The sequence below is a fragment of the Lates calcarifer genome, linkage group LG3 (assembly GCF_001640805.2).
Source record: "Lates calcarifer isolate ASB-BC8 linkage group LG3, TLL_Latcal_v3, whole genome shotgun sequence".
In the NCBI taxonomy this organism is placed as follows: Eukaryota; Metazoa; Chordata; class Actinopteri; family Centropomidae; genus Lates; species Lates calcarifer.
The window spans coordinates 9,681,931-9,702,318 of record NC_066835.1 but is presented as its reverse complement, the minus strand read 5'-3'; the positions used below and the strand labels follow the sequence as shown (position 1 = coordinate 9,702,318).

The 20,388-nt window shown below is 42.8% G+C and overlaps 1 protein-coding gene across 1 annotated transcript; it reads left to right on the top strand.

Moving 5' to 3' along the window:
• The first annotated feature begins 123 nt into the window (after positions 1-123).
• On the top strand, positions 124-20,196 carry hycc1 (hyccin PI4KA lipid kinase complex subunit 1). Its single transcript, XM_018697597.2, is given in 12 exon segments — positions 124-298; positions 7,677-7,758; positions 8,410-8,511; positions 8,850-9,029; positions 9,913-9,993; positions 10,087-10,202; positions 11,434-11,529; positions 12,330-12,408; positions 12,410-12,447; positions 12,777-12,864; positions 14,629-14,791; positions 17,854-20,196. Coding segments are annotated over 11 exon segments (1,515 nt in total). The 5' UTR covers positions 124-298; positions 7,677-7,707; the 3' UTR covers positions 18,375-20,196.
• Positions 20,197-20,388: the final 192 nt, after the last annotated feature.

The following is a 20,388-nucleotide window of genomic DNA, read 5'->3' as shown; positions in this document are numbered from 1 at the left end:
ATGATCGTGGAAATTATTAACATGCAGCCTAGATTCTAATTTGATTGGTTACTTTATTTGGGGGGCGCGGCAGTTAGATTATATACTGCTCCCTCATTGGCTCAGAGGTTCTATCACTCCGGGCGGACCGTGTCCTCTTGTCTAAGGTAGTCTGAGTGGAGAAAGTAATGAAGATGGAAGGAGCTGATGTTGTTGAATTATTGAGGAGATTTATAGACTAGCGAAGTGATAGCCGGTTACTCTTCTTGTCGGAACCATAGAGGACAGCGATATCAGGAAATCGACAGATAGCATGCCAGTAAGTAAACCGTAACTTCCCCAGTTTACTTGGTGTCGCGCCTTAGCCGGGCTAGCTAACTAGCTAATCTGTAAGCAGCCGTAGTGACAGCTCGAAGTCATTCAGCAAACCGAGACACACGGTGTGTGACGGCGGAGGATTGATTTACACAATACACTGGAAATACCCAGGGTGGCACGGACAGCTAATGTTTGGCATTGAGCTACTAGTGCGTTGAGACAGAATTTCCCGTTGTTTAAACGCGAGCTGCGTTACCAGTTGTTAGTGTGACAAATTAGCTCTGCAATAGCAATGCCTGAGGGCAGATGTAGTCACTAGTTAAATAAGCTAGACGACATGAAATGAAACAGCAGCCGGGATGAGAAGGCTTTCCAACACGTTAAGTTCACGAGCTTTTAATGGCAACCATTTTGCTGCTGTAGCAGAGTCACATCTGTCATAAGAACAGACTTTGTACCTCAATTTATCCCGTGTAACAGCTCTGTGAGTGTGTGTGTGTGTGTGTGTGTGTGTGGTCTGTGGTCTGTGAGGACTTTGTTTAGACACTTCTAAAGGTTCCTCAAGTGATAGTCCTCTCTCTCTCTCTCTCTCTCTCTGTGTGTGTGTGTGGTGTGTGCCAGTTTGGCAACCATTGCAGACTGGTATTTTAGATAATACCTTGCTAAGATTTCTCTAAATACCATCATGTGATGCAGCTTTCCTCCATACCACTCAGCCATTTGAAGGGTTTCCTGTTTGAGGGGGGACAGCGTAAAGCTTTGCCGCAGAGCCCCATGACAGTCTTGCTATGAAATGAACTCTTTCACTATGCTGTCATAACTTATAAAACGTTTGTTTCACACTCCGTGTCCTTCACGAAGGCTGTGCTTCCGGTGGTTTGCCAGTTATTGTTTAAATTAGGTACTATTTGTGGCTTGATTCATAAGTTGTCCTTTTGCCTTGCATATATCTGTATCTGTGTTTGCCTTTGTCATAAGGGAGAGGCTTCCCCTTCAGCAACAGTTGGGTTTGTTGGGTGAGTGATCCTGCACAAAGTGGTGTCATTAGGGTGTGGATGTGTGTGAGTGCACGCGTAAAAATTATGCGCAGGCTTGTTAATGTGTGGCATTCATGGCTGCTAGTGTCTTGGGCCTCTTAATGCTTTTTGACAGTGAAGCCCGGCAGGTCATGGAGCAGGAAGATCACGCTGGCTCTGCTGTCGTCCAGCATCACAGCTAGAGTCACCCATGCCTGCAGTTTCATGAGCAATTTGAGCAATGAAAACTGTTTCATTCCCTGCCCCCTTAAATCTGTATCTGCAAGCCCAGTATAGGTGAAATACAGATGTTATTTATCTAGCAAAACCATATTTTTGTAGGGATATTGATGTAGCATACTTTTAGCCTCATGGAAAATCTAAAAAAGCAAGACAATTATTTGCACCAAAAGTGGTATTTATTAATTATGAGAGAGCTATCTAACTGCGACATAAAAGCTGCATGCCACGATAAGGAGACAAATAGGGAGAAAAAGGAGAGATGAAAGAGTCTTAAAATTGAAAAATCAGTCGTGTTAATCACTGGTCTTTTCAGGCTCACACTCTGCAGGAAGACAGGGAATTGGAAAGGGCAAGAGGAGGTACGAAGATGCATCACTGGCTTAGAGGCAACGGAGAAGAGAGCGTAGGCTGCTATAAGAGGATTCCTCCCTGTCAGATCTCTCTATCTGTCCCCCTCAGTAGCTAAAACCACACACACAAACCAGACTCTGTTGTCATGTCTGCTTAGCTACAGGCAGTCCTCTGCTACATAAGTGTGTGTATGTGTGCAAATGAGAAAGAAAAATGAAGCAGAGGAGCAGAACCTCCCCCTTCCTCCAAGCTATAAGCAACCTGCTTTTGAAGAATACCTTATGGGAGAGCAAGGTGGGAGGTGACGATGCAACAGGGTTAACCACAGGCCCAGCTTGTCCAAATAAAGAAGATAGCAACAGACAGTGTGAAAAAGATTTGATGTAAACTGAAGAGAGATGTCAAACAAAATGCTGAAGTCCTCGGAGGGAACAAATTGTGTAAACAGCTCTTAGCAGCGTCGGTGAACCAAGGGTCAGGTCAAGCTGTGAGCTCTGGGCATATTAGAGGCTATGCCCTTTATGACCACAGTTATATAACTTTGCCTCCACCGTTACTTGGACACCCCACAGCTCCTCAAAATAGTTCCGTAACAGCTTTTGCTTCCATTCAAGTTGGAAAAAAAGCATGTAGTCTCCGGCTGAGCTTGTTGACAGTTGACAACTGGCCTAGTTAGGAGATTTGGGTGGAGGCATATTTCTGTAGTTCCTGATTCTGACATTGGTTAGTATGGTTTAACAGTTATTAGTGTTTGGGTGTGTCTGTACAGAAGTTGAGTCAGCTGAGGATATGTTAGCTAGTTTAGGGTCCTTTCAGCTTATTTGATCTGGTTTACAACTCCTCCTCTCAGTGTAGCTTTCATTCCTTGAGGGCTTAGTAATCAACCTAACCAGTAGTTTGTGTGGCTTGCACCCTGTACCACAGGAAAAAGCAGCTGGGGCAGCTCTGTCGCTCTCAAAACCACCCACTTCATCTTTCTCTCTGCTTTCTTTCTTCCCTCCATTCAAGCCTTCATTGTTATTGGCCCACTCACTTCCTGAAAAAAGAAGCTTCCAAATCATGTGTGTAATAGGAAATGAGGTAATCAGCAGGGAGGGATTTGTATATGTGTGTGGGTGTCCCCCCCTAACTCATTCTCACTTGGACTCGCTTCAATGCTCTCTCCGCCAGCTTTCCCAGACAGGTATGTTCTTACTTCACCGCTGAGCACCCAAGGGAGGATGCTCTGTGTGTTGATAGTGGCCATTACTTGTGGTTTTTGTAAGGCACTGGTGTTGGTGTGTTGTGTGTTTGCCTCAGGTGTTTTGCCGTAACTCTGTCAGGATATGCAAGCACACTTATAGCAAGGATTAGGAATGTAAACTCGAAGGAGACCTGTTTGTGTTTGAAGAAGTCTTCAGAAGGAGGAGTCAAATATAAGCTCATTTAGACCGCCAGCCCAGTGTGTGTGTGTGTGTGTGTATGTGTGTGTCTGTGTCTCTGTCTCTGAGTGAGTGAGTGAGTGAGTGAGTTTAAGACAGGGGCGTGGGTGTAAATTCAGAGGGAACGAGCTGTCAACTTTAGCTAGCTCACAGGAACAGGTTTTGTCAAACCAGACACTGAATAAACACACACACACACACACACACACACACGCTTGTGCAATCCATGACACATATTCTGTCACTCTTTAGCCAGTAGTTGTTTCCATCAGAGCTTTGCATTGGTGAAAAAACTCGTTAAACCAGGGCTAGGCTACTTAACACACTGGTTAGACCCATTTCTTGAGCATGTGTAGATCACAGGGGGGGTGTGTGTTTCATTATCTTTCCTTTATCTTGTGTGTTTCCCAGAGCCTGGGAGGTTGCCAGGGGTAGTGCAGATTGAAACCTAATGAACTCTCCTCCTTTATCTTCTGACTTCGAGTTATCCTTCCCTTGGGTTGTCATGCATTTCTTTTATCCCTAATCTCTCTATATATCCATTTATCTCAGCCTCTATTCATTTAGCTATTGATCTCTGCTCTGTTCATCCCCCTGTGTTGCCTACCTGTCCCTCATCTACATTTATCATCTATTCATTCATTAGCTCACTGGTTTGTTACTTGTGCCTGTCAAGCCTGCTTTGCTACTTATCCTTAACGCTGGTTTATTCATATGTGTATTTGTGTTGGTCAGTGTGGTTGAGCTGCAGAGGAAAAGATCACCAGCTGCTGCATCATTTGCACAAGTATGCTCTCTGTGGTTTATTGATTTCTGTCATGATCAGTGAGTCCGTAATGACATAGAGATGGCTAACAAGTTAGCCAGACTAAGATGGAAGACAAACATCTGCTTAATAACATAATCACACTGTATTGTGTACTCCCAGGGCAATTAGTTTTCTATTTTCCTCCAGCATTTGCTTGTGCCTGTCTGCACTATGTCAACAGAGCCTAGAAATCTTCCAGACAGGGCATTATGTGCTGTTTGTACCACTTCCTCTTGTGGTTTGGGTGCTGTTTCAGATTGAATCGTCTCCATTTTCATGACTGAATAGCTCCCATTATGTAAATTTAGTGTGTTAATCTTGGCTTAAATGATCTCTCAAAAAGCTGTGCATTCAACACAAATTTAATCAGAAACTATTTTGCTATTATTTTGGTAATTCAATTAATCATTTAGGCAAAATATCAAATACTTACTTTTCACTCCAGTGGAACAATTTGCTGCTTGTCTCAACTTAATATCATTGTTAACTGATTTTGGACTGGTGGTTGAACAAAACAAGGCATATGAAGAGGTCACATTGGGCTCCTTGGAGTTTATACTGGACTTGTTTTATAACTATTTTCTGATACTTTATAGACAAAATCATGAATTTATTAATTAAGGAAATAATCTGAACAAGAGTTCTCTTAGTGTTGCTCATCATAACACATTGTGTGCACCCTTGGAGGCTGACAAATGTGTTGAATGCTTTTCCTTCATCGCATAACACTTTGATTCAGAACTGATTTTTTTGTTTGTTTGTTTGTTAGATCTTTTTGGAAATTTGCATGCTTTACATCCATGCTTGTTGGCTGGCAGTATTCTTCATCACTGTCATTTATAATTTAGGTCTTTTTGGCATATTTCCAATACATACAAAAAACCAGAATCATGTTTTGCGTCACCCATGTCTGCGTGCAAGTGCGTCCTGGTGTTTGTGTACAACACCAACAAAAAGGGACCCACTGCTCCATAGTGTAAGTGGTGATCAAAAACCCCCACAGTACACACTTTTTAATCTTTTAATCTTTTTTGCACCATCTACATGTATCTACCTAAAGTATTTTTAAAACACGTGCTAATTTACAGATGTGCAGTAACTTTGTACCCAGGTGTCCACCCTCTGTTACTGCTGATTTGTTGCTGCAGTTTCTTCCTTGTTTGCTGCTGAGGTAGGAAGTAAATATATCCCATAGGTAGGTGTTGTGGCTGGCGGCTGTTGTTTTTTTGGATACAGATGATGCAGATGACATGCCCCAGACGCCGGCGTGGTCAGAGCTGACGGGTTAAAAGTGACTCTGTAGGAGGATAACCCATCCTCTTACAAGACTGACTCATCCACACTCTAATCACAGACTTCATGTTTTGTTTTTGTTTTTTTTACTCAGCGAGCCTGCCATTAAAGTGCACATGTCGGCTTTAGATATCGGTGCCCTCCTTGTTGTCTTCTCCAGCATGAAAGACCAGAACAACAGACCGCCACAAAGGACTAATTTCTCTAAATGGAGGCTATTCTGCTTTATAATCCTTCCCCATTTCATGAGTCACTGGCTCCCCTCCCCCTTGTCATTCCTGTCATTGGTACAGTCCATAAATAGACACCTGGCTGCCATGGAGGGACCAAGCACCAGAATCATACAGAATAAAGCATTTAGATGTATGAAAGACAGATTAGGAGGCTGGGAAGATGGGGAGAGAACATTGATGTTGTGTGGGAGGATGAGTGGAGGGATAGAGGGAGCAAAGCAGGGACAGGGAAGACAAAAATCGACCAGAAACATATCTTTTACTTTGTATTTCATACACATATGTATTATGCATGCATTAGAATATTAAATGTATGTTGTTTGGGTTATAATGCATTTCTTTGTGTGTTTGTGTGTCTGTGTGACATGGTGGAAGTGGATGAGTTTTAAAAAGATGGAAGCCATCACATGTTTGTCCATGACAATGTTGCACATAGAAGGACTTCTTCCTCCCTTCATCCCTCTTTCTCTCTCTCTCTCTCTCTCTCTCTCTCCTCCCTCTCTTTTTTTTTTCTCAGCCTCTGTTACCAGACATACCAAACATGGACTTTGTTTCTGTATTCAACAGCCAATTTAGCCTTGTACTTGGAGTTTCAGACCGCAGACACGACATACCCCGCAGTGAAAACAGACTGCCAGTCGAAAACAGATAATTTATCAGACATGCAAAGGGATGGTGTCCTTCTCCTCGGCACGAAGCATACTGTCAGTCTCTGGTCAGTCTGCTGCATTGCCTGGGCTCTCCATGGTGTTAATCACAATGCAAAGCTGGTTAAGATGACCTCAGTACATGGGAGAACCAGGTCTGAAACTATAGACATTTTTAAATAGGTTTTTTTTTATTAAACCATAATTGATTATTTGCTTAATCTGTAGAGTATCAAAGTGCTTGACAAATTTGCTTAACAATTTCCCAGAGCCCAAGGTGATGTCTATGATTTGCTTGTTGTGTCTAACAATCCCAACCCAAAAGTTTACAATGATCTGATGAAATTTGATGGATTGCAGAGGGTGAGTTGACACTTATAGTTCCTGATGATAAATCGTAACAACTGGCGCTCCCCTGACTTTTCTCTGAGTGCCACTAGCAGGTGTTGGTGAGGATCAAAACAAGCTTTGAACCATAACCTGACGCAGAGCTGCTGATGGGGCCATAGATTCTTAGTCTTGTTGCTTAACTCGGCTAAATCAATTGGTTCATTAAAACTATTGGCAGTTGTCTAATCATTTCATCATAAGGAATGACTGATGGAATGATTTAATCTCTTCACCAGATTGCACTCTTTAATCAACATCAAGGTATCGGTTGCGTCACCATATTTGACAGTTTTGTAACTGCAAAAATGTGAATTTCACTCACAATTAATCACATTTACATACACGCCTGGTTAAAAAGCGAATTGAATCCTCCAATCACGACATCTCTTTTGCTCTCTCGGTTTTGATTACTGTCTCCGTTTAAAGACGTCTGAACTGTACAGCCTGTTCAACAAGCATCTAAATTCTGCTGTGCCACAATTTCTTTTCTTTTTTCATCACTGCTTTAACAGTGAAGCCAGCCAGGATTCTCTGTGTGGGTGATTTTCGATTTGCCAGCCTGAGTTGAGAATAGGTTAGGTACTTGCTGCAGAGGTGTGTGTGTGTGTGTGTGTGTGTGTGGTGTGGTGTGTGTGTGTGTGTGTGTGCGCGCACGCGTCTAGAGAGGAATGAGAGGGAAACAGGAGGAGAGTGAGAAGGAAGGAGAGACTTATGCTTCTTTGGAGTATTGAATTGATGCCTGGAGCGTGTACGTTCACTGTGTGTACACCACTGCCATGGCACTGTTTGCCATTTGTAATAGAATGTTTTTATCAGGAATATAATGGAAGGCTCAGCAAACATGGAAGGAGCCTCGTTCAAGCTGTAACTGCTTTTGCGCATGTGTGTGCATGTGAGAGAAATTGCACTTATATATTTGCTATGTGTCAATAATTATGCTGACTGTGTGTTTACACTGTGTTTTTTCTCTCTCTTAGGTAGAGGTGACTCCACTGCAGATGAGGGAACATGTTGGCTATGGACCAAGGAGTGGTGGAGGAATGGCTGTCAGAATTTAAGGTACTGCTTTACTCTGTGTGTGTGTGTGTGTGTGTGTCTATGCACATGTGTGCATGAAAAGTAATATTAAAAAGCATATACCCCCACTCAGTATGCAGTATCATCTCTGCTGCTGCTTATTATTGGCAGAATGTCTTCCACACACATAAACAAACACGCTCTCTGAAGTGCTTGGCTCCCAGAAAATTGCGCTCCTACTCAAACGCGAGCACTCACCGATATGCGACAGCTACCAAAGCCTGGGACTTGGTGAGGTGTAATAATGTGATAGAGGAGCAGATGAGATTTTCCTGTGTGAATGTATGATGACCGATTTGTCATCCCCTCTCAGTGAAGTTGACCTCTAAATGCAACCAGATCAACTGTAACTAACAGCTTCTTTAGACATTATCACTCTTTGTTTTCATTCACCAACAGTCATATTATTAGGCAGATGTATTGCCTTAAAATGATATGTGTGTATTCTGGACTTAATGTGAATCAAAGGACAGTAAGTGCCAAGTTTGAACAGATCAGATTTAGACTACATCAACAAATGTCTGGCTCTTTCGTGATCCCTTCTCAAATTGTCACACTGCATGTTATTTTTAGGATACTGGTAAGACTTCAGTCAGTGGTGTATCAAACTTCAACTGTTTGTGTGTGTTTCAGACCCTCCCTGACAGCGCTGTGTCCACCTATGCCACCTCACTAAAAGAAAAAGGTTCCCTGGTCCCTGCGCTCTACAAGGTCATCAGAGAGAACTACAGCGATGTATGTACACACACTGTATACTTAGAGATTGGAAGCTGAGCACACACGCTTTGATCAACACTGAGTATTTTGCCATGTCTCCAGTTGCCCGTGACTGTTCTATTTTTACACACCCCTGATTATGTGATGTTCTTTTAGTCTTATTGTTGTGTTTTGGTTTATGGATCTACCTGGCTGTCAAACACACTATTTCCCATCCTGACATTATTGAGGAACTATAAATGCCAAATACAAAATGTATTACAGTTGCAGTGGCAGTTGTTGCCTGCTCGTTTCTTGCAGGCTGATGTGATGGAACCATGTGTGTGCATGCATTCTGCGTTGTCTGTCCTCCCCAGTTGCTGGAGCCAGTGTGTCACCAACTGTTTGAGTTTTACCGGAGTGGTGAGCCTCAGTTGCAGCGTTTCACGCTACAGTTCCTGCCAGAGCTCCTGTGGAGCCTCCTGTCCGTCAGCGCAGCCAGAGACCCCCACACCTCCGGCTGCATCGAGGCCCTGCTGCTGGGCATTTACAACCTGGTAGGGGAAGGCATGATGGTGATGGTGGCTGTGTGTGTATGTGTGTGTTTACATTTTTAATACCACATTCTCATGTCACATTTGATCCTCTGTACTTATTATAGTAAAGGAGAGCTGCACTTGTTATTGACAATAAAATGTTTCCAGTGTGATAAGTGCAAAATAAGGAAAAACACTAGGAAAAAAGTGCGCGATCCTTAGCAAGTGGGTGTAATCATACAGTTCCAGAGGCATGGGACTAAACCACTCAGCTATTTCTGGGATCTGCGTCATGTGTTTTAAACGATTAGTTTATGCCCTTTCTGCCTTGTTAGACAGCTCTGCATAGAGAGTGACAGGAAATATGGGTTAGAAATAGGGGAATTGAAACAATGATTTTGCAAATTTACAATATGATAGTCCTTCTTACAAATGCCCTTAAGCTTCTCTCAGAGAGATGCCAGGGCTGGTAATTATTAAAGTGTGTTGAGTCCTATTTTCATCCATTTTTGGCTTTGGATGTTCTATCTATCAGCAAAGTGCAGTGTCCCCTAACTTCCTCTCTGAATAGCAGAATAGGTCAGCTGTCACTCAACACACTGGTTGGCTCGCATTAATGTATTTGACATTAACATGCACACAGGGGACACCAAAACCCTGGGGTTTTTGTGTGTTTTTTCACACAACATACACACAAACAAGCAAACATACCAACAGACTGAGTAGGGAAACACAGACCCCGAGGTCCACACACAAACGCCCACAAATAACAGATGAGTGTGCTTGAAGAGATAAGCACACGCTCTTCAGAGGTTTAGGGCACACACAGGAAAAAAAAAAGCTTCTGTTTTTCTCGCCCACAGAAACATTTTTTCTTTTGTCTTCCTGTCTTTTTCTTTTACAGGAAATAGTTGATAAAGATGGACAAAGTAAAGTGTTATCTTTTACTGTCCCTTCCCTCTCTAAACCCTCAGTGTACCATGAGGTGAGAAACACACACAACTGCACACAAATCTTTTTAATATGCTTTTGCAGACCTGTTAAATGTGAAAAAACTTCATCCTCCTCCTCCCTCCAGCCTTCAGCCATCGGCTCCATGGCCCTCACAGAAGGAGCTCTAGCCAATCACGGCTTGAGCAGGGTGGTCTACAGCGGGCCACACCTGCAGAGAGAGACCTTCACGGCACAGAACAGGTAAGAGACTTGATTGGCATGCTTGCTTTAAGTCTAAAGGGCAGGGTGTCAGAGGGAGGAGATTGTGCTTGTTTTAAAATGGGTTTTCCTGGCAGCAGGCTGCCTGTCTGCTGCCAATTCTAAGCAGGCAAACACCAGACAACTACCAAAATAGAAACACATATGAAGGAGGATGTACAATCTGACAAAAGAAGCACTGACGTGTTTACTTGCCAAATGCGTTAAAAGAAAAGTCCACTTGTAGGACTATTTACTTATTTCTAATAGTGAGCTTTTGTACAAATTGTTTTGTTGCTTTAGAACTGAACTGTGCAACATACAGCCACAAGATACATGATTTCTTGTATGTTTACAGTATTAGGTTGTCTACATTTACACAAATATAAGACAGAAATGTGTATGTTGAAGATACATTTATAGCAACAAATATTTCCAAACAGAGATTCTGTTCTGAATTTCTTGAGTTTGACATAAATAGAAGAAATTGGTGGAGAGTGTTGTCTTTCCTGACAAGAATCCAGATATCTGACAAACACAACTACCTACTAGTGGCATTCTTGTCAGGCTGCATGTTTTCTGGTCAGTCCATGAAGTTGGAACACAGGGAGCCAGTAATACTTGAGACACAATCTTCATGAATTTAAGCTGAAATGTAACTGCTAAAAACACATAAGTGCGGTAGGTTAAAGTTGGTCTGGTGTCAGTGACTCTCATCCTCAAACTTGTACATGCGTGGTGATGGTGAGTTTAGCTGCCGCCATGGCCAATTATTTTATGCACAGCATTTGCGTCATTGATGGCCTGTGGTAGTTGTCTTTGCTTTGTTGCATTTGAAGTTGTTAGATCGCTGTTGGGGGTTTCTTAAATTAGTCTAATGAGGCTACACTGCAGCCAAACTCTGAAGGTCATGGTTGTCTGAGTTGAACATCCTCAACCTTTCAGGACTGTTCTCTTACACTGTTTCAGACTGTCTGGCTACGTAATTAAAAATAGGTGATGAGTCTTTTGTTATCAGCTCAGACTTTGTATGTGACAAAACAAGTCTGGCTGCTTTTTGATATTGTGCAGCGATAATCGTTCAGTCTCCTTTTTTTGGGCTGTTTGTATCGACAGTATGGATGGAATTTGTGAAGTTCGGCTATATAATGTTTAAGGTTTTGGTTTGTGTGTCACATTGTGATGTGGTCGGAGGAGAGACGTGCTATTTTAAGTGTGTGTTTGTGTTGTTGAGATTTGAGGTGCTGACCTTCCTGCTGCTGTGCTACAACGCTGCCCTCAGCTACATGACCTCCACCTCCCTCCAGTCCCTCTGCCAGCTCAGCTCCAGGTAAAACACAAACACACACACACGTGCTCCAGCATCTCAGCAGATCTTGATATACTGTAGCAACTCAGGGGTCACTTTGTCATGAGGCCTTGAGGACTTTATACGTACACACACTCGTTTCATACTATTTGATCTTTGTGTCACTTTCTTGATTGCTGATATTTTTAAGAACTCTGCTTACACACACACACACACACACACACAGTGTGTGCAAGCACTTGCTTATCTGATCCTCTTATAGACTTTGCTGCCAGAGAGAGCCAAGATACCGCTATTCGGCAGAGAGCTGTGATGTATACACATTCCCAGCTCAGTGATTTTGGTAATCTGCCAACTGCAGCTGAGAATTGGTCTGATAAGCACAGAGCTAAAGAGAAGTCATCAGCTTTGATTTCCCCTTGACAGTTTGCTGTGTGTCTTCTATGTACAGTATATAGCAGCTCCTATAGTTGCAAATGCACAAGTGCTACCTCAGTATTAGTGGATTCCTCTTTGTTGTTTGAAAATAAGTAACAATCTACTGTTTATGCTGTGAAATAATTTAATACTTTTAATAAGTCATGTAGTATGCATTTTGTGTATGTGTGAGAGAGAGAGTTTGTAAGGGTGTGTGCGTGTCTCTTTAATAATCTGCCATTATTTGCTCTTTATTGCGTTTTATTTCTGCTCGCCACAGAGAAGTACCTCACCTTTTAATGGAGCTGCAGCCAAGTGGCTCGGTGGAGTGGTTTCACAGTTTGAAGCTTCCCTGTTTCACTGATACAAGCTTCCCTATTGTGTTTTTATTGGTTATCCTCCAGGGTGTGTATATGCGGTTACCCACGGCAACAGATGCGGCGCTACAAAGGCATTAGCACGCGACTGACGGTCACATCTGGAGTTCCTGGTCCAGCTCATCACAGGCATACACTACGCCTTGTGAGTGTACACACACACACACACACACACACACACACTTGCACACACAGCCAGACCAACGCAGCACTGTCTCCCTGCTCAACTTTTCATGTCTTCAAGTCTCTGTAAGGTGGCAACTTTTCCTTTAAAATCTACTCCATGTTCCCTATCTCTGAGACAGTGTGTGGTTTGTTCTAATGATGTGTACCTGAGATAACGTACCTGTTTAAAACAAGTTGGACTGTGATAATTATCGCACACTCTCCATTTTGAGTCTCAGAAATGACTAAATGATGTCTGCTGTCTGAACCAGTATCTACCAATATGTTTGTGTTTGTGCCTTTGTGTAGGTGTAATGGGGAAGTAGAACTGGGATCCAAAGCACTGGATGATGTTCTCTATCGAGCCCAGCTAGAGTTGTTCCCCGAGGCTCTACTGGTGGGTGCAGTAATGTTTTTCTGCTACTATCACATCTCCCATTACTGTGTGGTGTTTTTGGATTTGCGGGGGTGTGTGTGTGTGTGTGTGTCTGTCTATCTATCTGAGAAAGCATGTGATTTAGATGCACATGCTGGCCTGTGGTTTTGATTCATGCATGCCACACTATGCTGTATTGTGTTGGTTTGTGTATGTGTGTGTGTCAGAGACTGCAAGCAGAGTGTAATCCCACTAGATTATTTACATGCTTTCCACTCTGCTCCGTTAAGCTGTAATCCTTGAGGCCCAGGGAGCAGAGGATTGAACCTAAGCTCACAGCATTACTACACAAGTCAAGGTGTACTCCACAACAATCAAAACACACAAGCTTTATATTCACATTTGATAAGAATGGTGCTGGTGTTAAAAATGTTTTTAAAATAAAGAGACAACTTTGTGGATCAGTGCCATTAAAAACACACACCCTAATGTGGGAGGGTTTAGATATTGATTTTGCCCAGCCTGGTTTTTTTGTGTGTGTGTGTTTATTTGTTGCAGTGGAATGCACCAGGTGGCTGCTAGCTTAGCATAACTTGGTGACGTCTCCCTCATGAGACCAATGTGTTGCAGCCACACAGACAAAAGACATGTTGTGTGGTGATTATGCTACCTCATGTTGCGTACTCAACTGTTACGTGATCATTATTACAAATGCTGCTTGAGGATTTCCAGCAAGAGGTTATTACATCAAGACTTGTGAAATAGTGTTATATAGAGTTAAACACAAAGCCTTCTTGTTCTTAGCGTGCTAAGCGTTAAGTTTTATCCCTCTGTCTAAATCTGATAGAAGTGGGATTATTGATGAGATGATTATTATTGGTTCTGTCACATGATCTTAACTTCAGCCTGACTAAAGAGGAAAACTTGTCTTAGTACTGCATTTACAGGCATTGTGTATTTGCAGTTTGTAGCTGTACTTGACATACAGTACTACTATGTTTCACTGAATGCCCAGTAGATAAAACTGTAAACAGACACTTTGTTAGAGTTTGCCAAAATGAAATCTAGTAATGACATTTCATACTTCGTAACAAATGGCAGCTGAGGGCAAGAGAATGAAAAAGGGTCCTTTGTAAAAACCTGTAAAATTGCAATATAATGTAAATAGTTAAACAATGTAATATGAGCACTCTTGTTAAAACACCCTAGTAAGATCTTTTAAAATGTAATAACTAATTAAAAAATTATTGAAAAGGCTGAGTTATGTGGTGGCTGGCTGAAATGAACAACTACATAAAACTGCCTTGCCTTTGGTTTTCATCCTAGGTTATGTTTTATATCTAAAATTCTCAGAAAAATTAGAAAATGTAGTAATGTCACAACATGTGGAGTGGCTACCTCTTCAGAAGAGCTGAACTGATATAAATAGATCTGAGGAAATGGCACAAGATATTACAACAAGGTCTCAGTATGAACCTAATGTAGGTGCATAGTGATTTCCAGTGTAAGCGTAACTGGGTTTAAATGTATTCATACAGTTGAAACACGTCGGTACACATCCGTGCCAGTTACAAAAGACTCAAAGCATGTGCATTGAATTTGTGTTTGCAAGCAACAAAGTATAAAACAAGTCGAGCTGGTTGCTAAACTTTGAGTGGGTCAGTTCACTTCCTCATTGGTTGAGAGCCTTTGTGCAATTCTACCTTGGTCCCTTGTCAGCCAAAACTCTTGAGTCGTCACAGTAATTAACAGTGCTTTGTTAACAGTGCTTTTCCTCGCCATCAGGTGGGTAACGCCATCAAGTCGTCACTGCATGGCGCAGCGCTGAAGAGCAACAACAAGGAAGGTGCACGAAGTATCCAGGTGGAGATCACACCCACCTCCTCCAGGATTTCCCGAAATGCTGTCACCTCCCTCTCTATCAGGGGACACCGCTGGAAGAGACACGGTGAGGCGCATACACAGGGGGAAAAAAGGAGATGATAGGGACGAATCTGTTGGCGCTCATTTTGCTGCAATATGAGAAGAGCTCCTCACACACACATTTTTCTGTTAACATTTTGTTATCGCATTTTTATGGTATAATCAAAAAATAGAACCTTTGACTCAAGAACAAATTCATACCAAAGGAGAGAGCAAGAGGTTTAGATCACTTCATTTCACTATATCATTTCACTGTCCTACAGTCACTGTGTACAAGTGTTCTCTTCATCGTTCAGCTCCCAAGCCCATAGATCACCTTTCCTCAGCTTGCTAGTCAGTGTTGTCCACCTCCTTAGATTCCACTCATTCAGAACCATGATTTCCATTCTGATCTGTTAGGGTTTGCCCAAGTTGGTGACATTACAGAGACAGGTGAGCTTCCACGGTTTGAGAGCACTCAGTGAGAAACAGAAGGATGCGGCCAGACAGAGATATTCAATACAGCATATGAACCTATTTTGGCAGATAAGAGGAGACAGGAAACCAGAGAGCAGGTAGTGTATTTATAGTATAATACAGATGAGCTGCAGTGTGTGGTATTGCATTTTGAATATGCTGTGTTTTGTGTAGTTTCAGCTCTGTGCCAAAGAAAATCCAAAATATTTGGATAACCATAAAATGAATAAAACTTTGTCATCGTTGACTCTCAAGAGCACACAATTCTAGACAGTGTGTATGTGGTTTAGAATTAAGAGCTGCTCTCTTTTCCCAGAGCACAGATACGACAGGTAAATTACAGCCTTCAGCTAGTTTAATGAGTGGGTTTCATCTCGAGCCTAACTACCCTTTTTCATCTCATGGATCCCGCTCATTGTTGCCCTTATCAGAGCTGCTTGTGTATGTGTACAGCTTTTGTTATGAGCAGGAGGAAAATACTATTAAATATTAATATAGACGTGTAGGGGCGTGTGATGACCTAGTATGAAATTCGATTCGATTCAAATACTGTGTTCATTTTCATCTCCATGTATTTTGACCATGTGTTATGTTCTGATCACTATGATTTTTGTCTTTTTATTTTTCTGCCATTACATTGATTACCTCTGTGTGTCTTGTGTTACTGTGGTCATGTGTGCCTGTGCACATGGCCGTCTTTTTGTTTTGCATGTATGCGTGCATGATGTGTGTTTGTCTGTTCATCTGTGTGTTTTTGTTTGTTTGTGTGTGTGTGTGTATATATATATATATATATATATATATATATATGTGTGTGTGTGTGTGTGTGTGTGTCTATATATTGTCCCATTACCCCCACCACCACCACCAGAGTCCCAGGAGGTGAGTGTAGACAGTGAGGCTGCCCTGGGGGGCGTGGCCATCCCCGAGATCAGTGTGACAGGTGTGAGCGGCGAGCGAATGCCCAACGGAGACTCCCTGAGGCTGCGCCCGGACGGCCGCACCCAGCCCGATGGCGACATGCTGGGCACCACCTCCGAGGTCAGCCTGGACCCCCGAGGTCATGACTCTGGCACGCGGGGTCAGGAGGTCAGGAGGCAGAAGTCTGTGAGGCGAATGGTGGAGAATGAGGGTTCTGGGTCGGCCTCCACAGGGAGGAGCCAGTACTAAGGTCCTGCCCCTCCTTCCCCCTGCCCCACTCCCGGGGTAACCTAGGTAACCGTGTGTGGGGGCGTGGTCTGAAAAGCTGCATGATGACTTCCCCTTTTACCTTTTTGCACTGGGCTCCACCACCCTCTCTGCGCCTAATTCCACTATTCCTCTCATCTGTCTATTCAACGTCATTCACTCATTTACTCTCTCCTTTGTGGCTAAAGCTTCCTCACAAAGATCTCCTGCTGAGATTCCTGAAAATCAAAAATTAATTATTTATGACCTAACTGAATAACAGATCAATAATCCAATAAAAATACATAACCGTGAAATGTGCTTGGCTGAATTGCATAATAAAAATGATGTGATGTGTTTATCTTGAGCAAAATTAAGTGGCTCATATTAAAAGCAGAACATCAGTTAAACAAGGAGCCTAAACAGCAGATATAAACATAGGTTTATGAATATTTATCAACAAATATGACAGTCTGAGGTCACTGATAACAGAAGGACCTTTTGACCTTGAATCAGAAAGCTCAGATACGTAGACTTAACTCTTACAATGTTGTTTAGAGATGGGAGAGGGATCAGTAATCTTTTTGGTCTCTTACAGCACACCTTGGTACGCCTCGACACATTACTCCCGGGTTGCGCCTGGAGACAGATTACTTCTTTCTGACTGGTAGCTAGGAGCTGAGGAAAGATATGCAGGTCTCGAAGCAGAGAGCTTGTCACAATGTTAAATCTAGACTTGAATCAGGTGACTCCTGACCTGTTTTGAACAGGTTAAATCTGACCATGAAAAGGCTTTAAAAGGACCTGCCTATCAGTCTGTTTACCAGCTGTTTACTGGTGTTCTGTTACAGTGATAGATCATATCAGAAGTGTGCGTTTGTGCATATGTGGGTGGTTGGCTACTCAGACGGGTGTTGATGCATGCCTTGAAGAAAGCAGGATAGGTGTTTATGTGTGTCTTTAGAGCTAGTGAAGAAAAGTGCATTTAAGGTGTACTTATCTGTGCCTTTGTTTGCCTTCCTTTGCTTTCCCTTTGTGGTCTTTCCTAGGCTTTTGCTCTTAGACACTGTTCTCTCCTGCCTCTGGGACAAAACATTCACTCCTCTGCCAGTAAACCACCCACTGTTGTCTCACAGGTGCTGCTGGTTATCCTAACATGTGCTGGCCTGGAACTTACATTGTCTTGTGTCGGATGGCAAGATGTCGCTGTTAGCTGAGGTTACAGTGTGAAGGCGCCACCTGCTGGACAGTGATGGAGCTCCTCTGTCATCCAGCCATACTTTTCATACATTCAGTACAGAATATATTCTTTCTAAACCATGTATTCTTAATAATAATTAAAATGTAAAAAAAATTTGACTGGATCAGGTTGGCTAGATGACAGATGAGACGGATGCATTTTGATGCATATGTTCCTGTTTTTCATTTCCTTGCTTTGTTTCCATCTGTCTCTCTGTGTCACAGACGCAGTGGATCTGGGTTCCCCGGACGAGCTGATGGATATTTCAGAGGTGGATGAAGGGGTGTGGCCGGGCGGGGTGGGGCCTGACATGACCCCACCCACCATCACTATCAGCAACAGCGTCACCACGTTGAACCTGGGGGCCAAGGCCATGAAGAAGTGTCGTCTCGGCGTACGCACCAGCAAGGACAAGGACAAGGAGATGGGCCCTCTAATAACGGGTCGGGCTGCCAGTGAGAACACCGAGCTGTCTGTCAAGCGACTGACGCTCACGTCCAGCCAATCGGTGCCCAAGGCGGGAGCCCTCACAAGCCTGACGCGCACTGCCAGCGCCGTCTTCTCCCGCTCCTTCGAGCAGGTGGCCAGCGGCGGCAACGCCCCTCCCTCCAGCAACCACAACGCCTCTGAAGCCGGCCGCTACTCGTGCAGCCTGCAGGAGGATGGGCTGGGGTACTTGAGTCCCACGCCAAACCACACGCAGCGCTCTCCCAGCATCAGCGTGCACCTTGGCTCTGACCTTTGAACCCTCTGTGACTACCTGAACCCTTGCCTCTGATCCTGTGACCCTGTACCTGTGACCTGGAAACTCCAAGCCATGCCAACTGCAGAAGAACCACAAAAACATGAACAAACACTCCCGCTGTTTCTTCCCGTCACTCCATTTTAACGTCTTTGACTATGTGATGTAAACCAGCCCGCTGTCCTGCTCCATTCAGACATCCAGAGCACCGTCAGCTCCCTCTGCTTCTCCCCTCCAGCAGAATCGACTCCTCTGGGCCTGACGGAGGCAGGATGTCAGGGATAGCACTTCCAGCTTCACTGATTTTTAGTAGTGCACTGTTGCCGTGAAGTCGTGCCAGGACAGAAGTGCACTCCCTTGAAGAGCAACCTGTTGTAAATTGGGTGCACTTAAAACTCCTTACTAAAAACTGTGTGGAAAAGTATTTGGCAAGTATTTTAATCGGCATTTGTTGCCCTGCATGGCTTTTCCATACATCCATCCTGACCTTGCCCAGGTTTGTTGGAGGGCAGATATTGAGTATGTGTGCGCATGCTTGAGTGTGTATACTGTATGTGTGTATGTATAATTGTTTTTAGAATAAAGGCTGCTGATTGATACAATGAACAAGGTATGATTCTCCTACCTGAAACAAGTGTTTCTACTACTTTTTTTAAAAAAAGAAATAGATCTCTTCCCATAGCAATACAAATTTCTCCTCTTCAGTGTTTTTTATCTTTTGGGAAGATCACCCAAAATCCCTCTGTTCACACTTCTTTTTGTGTTAACAGTTACAGCTGTGCTTCTTAAAAGAAAGTCCACATTCTTCCCTTAAAACATCAGGAAAAAAAAAACAACCACTAAAATAATCAAACTAGTGTGATAAAAATTGGTTCTTTATGTTTACAATCACACAGTATTGTCATCCTGATGGAGAAGCAATATTTGTGTCCTTCCTTCTCACTCCTTTAGCACCTTCCTCAATTGCTGTGTATTTGATGGCAAAAATTTAAATTAACTTCTGACAAATGACGAGGATGCTTTTGATTTTTGGGGACGATGGGTGTGTATGATTTAAGTATTGAATTTTGCACTTGAAAGAGCAAATGAGCTGTGTTTTCAACTTTGGTATTTTCTAATGATGAACAAGAGAGGTTTGACTCTCGACTGTGGTGTTCTCCTGTGAGAGAGAAAGATGCTTTGTTGCTCTGTACAGATTCCCATGACTCTTGTTACCTATCTAGCCACAGATCCAAAACTTTGAAAACCACGACTCACACTCAGCCTACTTGCAGAGATATCAAATAATTTCATACCTCTGAGTATAGTTGTCTTAACTTGACCAAAACTGTAAATGAACCTATTCCTGTGCTCTCTGCTGTGGGAAGGAATTTGGGGCAACAGGGTATCTTCCCTCTCTTCAGATCCACCCACCATTCCAGCTGTTTGTAGTATCTTGGTGATGTGTTTCCCGTTTACCATGTCCCTCCTTGTTATTCACCACATCATGACATCACAAGACGTGGTGATATTCTCTTGTACCAGAAAAAAAGGAATAAAACTCCACCCATCTGCTTCATTCGGTGTCCTAAATCAAGCATTCATGCTGCCTCACCCTCCAGCAAAAGTGTGTTCTGTTGTCTGTGTACTAGAGCTGTCGAGTGTCCATAGCTTGGTGGGACAATAACAATCATCATGTTTCTGTATGTGGGTTTACAGAATGTGAATGGATAAGCTCTTGTTGTACATCATACTGTTGTACTAAAGTTGGTTTATATTGGCCTTTTATTTGTCTGAAGATAACTCACTGCTACAACTTCTGGGAATAAAGTGTTTCTATATTTCACTTGTGTGTTTGGTTATATTTTTCTGTGCTGCCAGAAAACTTGCATGTAGAAATTCATACATATCAACATAAATATAAATTTCAAGTATTTTTATATATGTAGACCATATAACAGTATTTATTTTTACCCATTTACACTTTTTTCCAACTGTATGTTTTTACTGAATTTTTCTAGCATCATACATTTTGTGT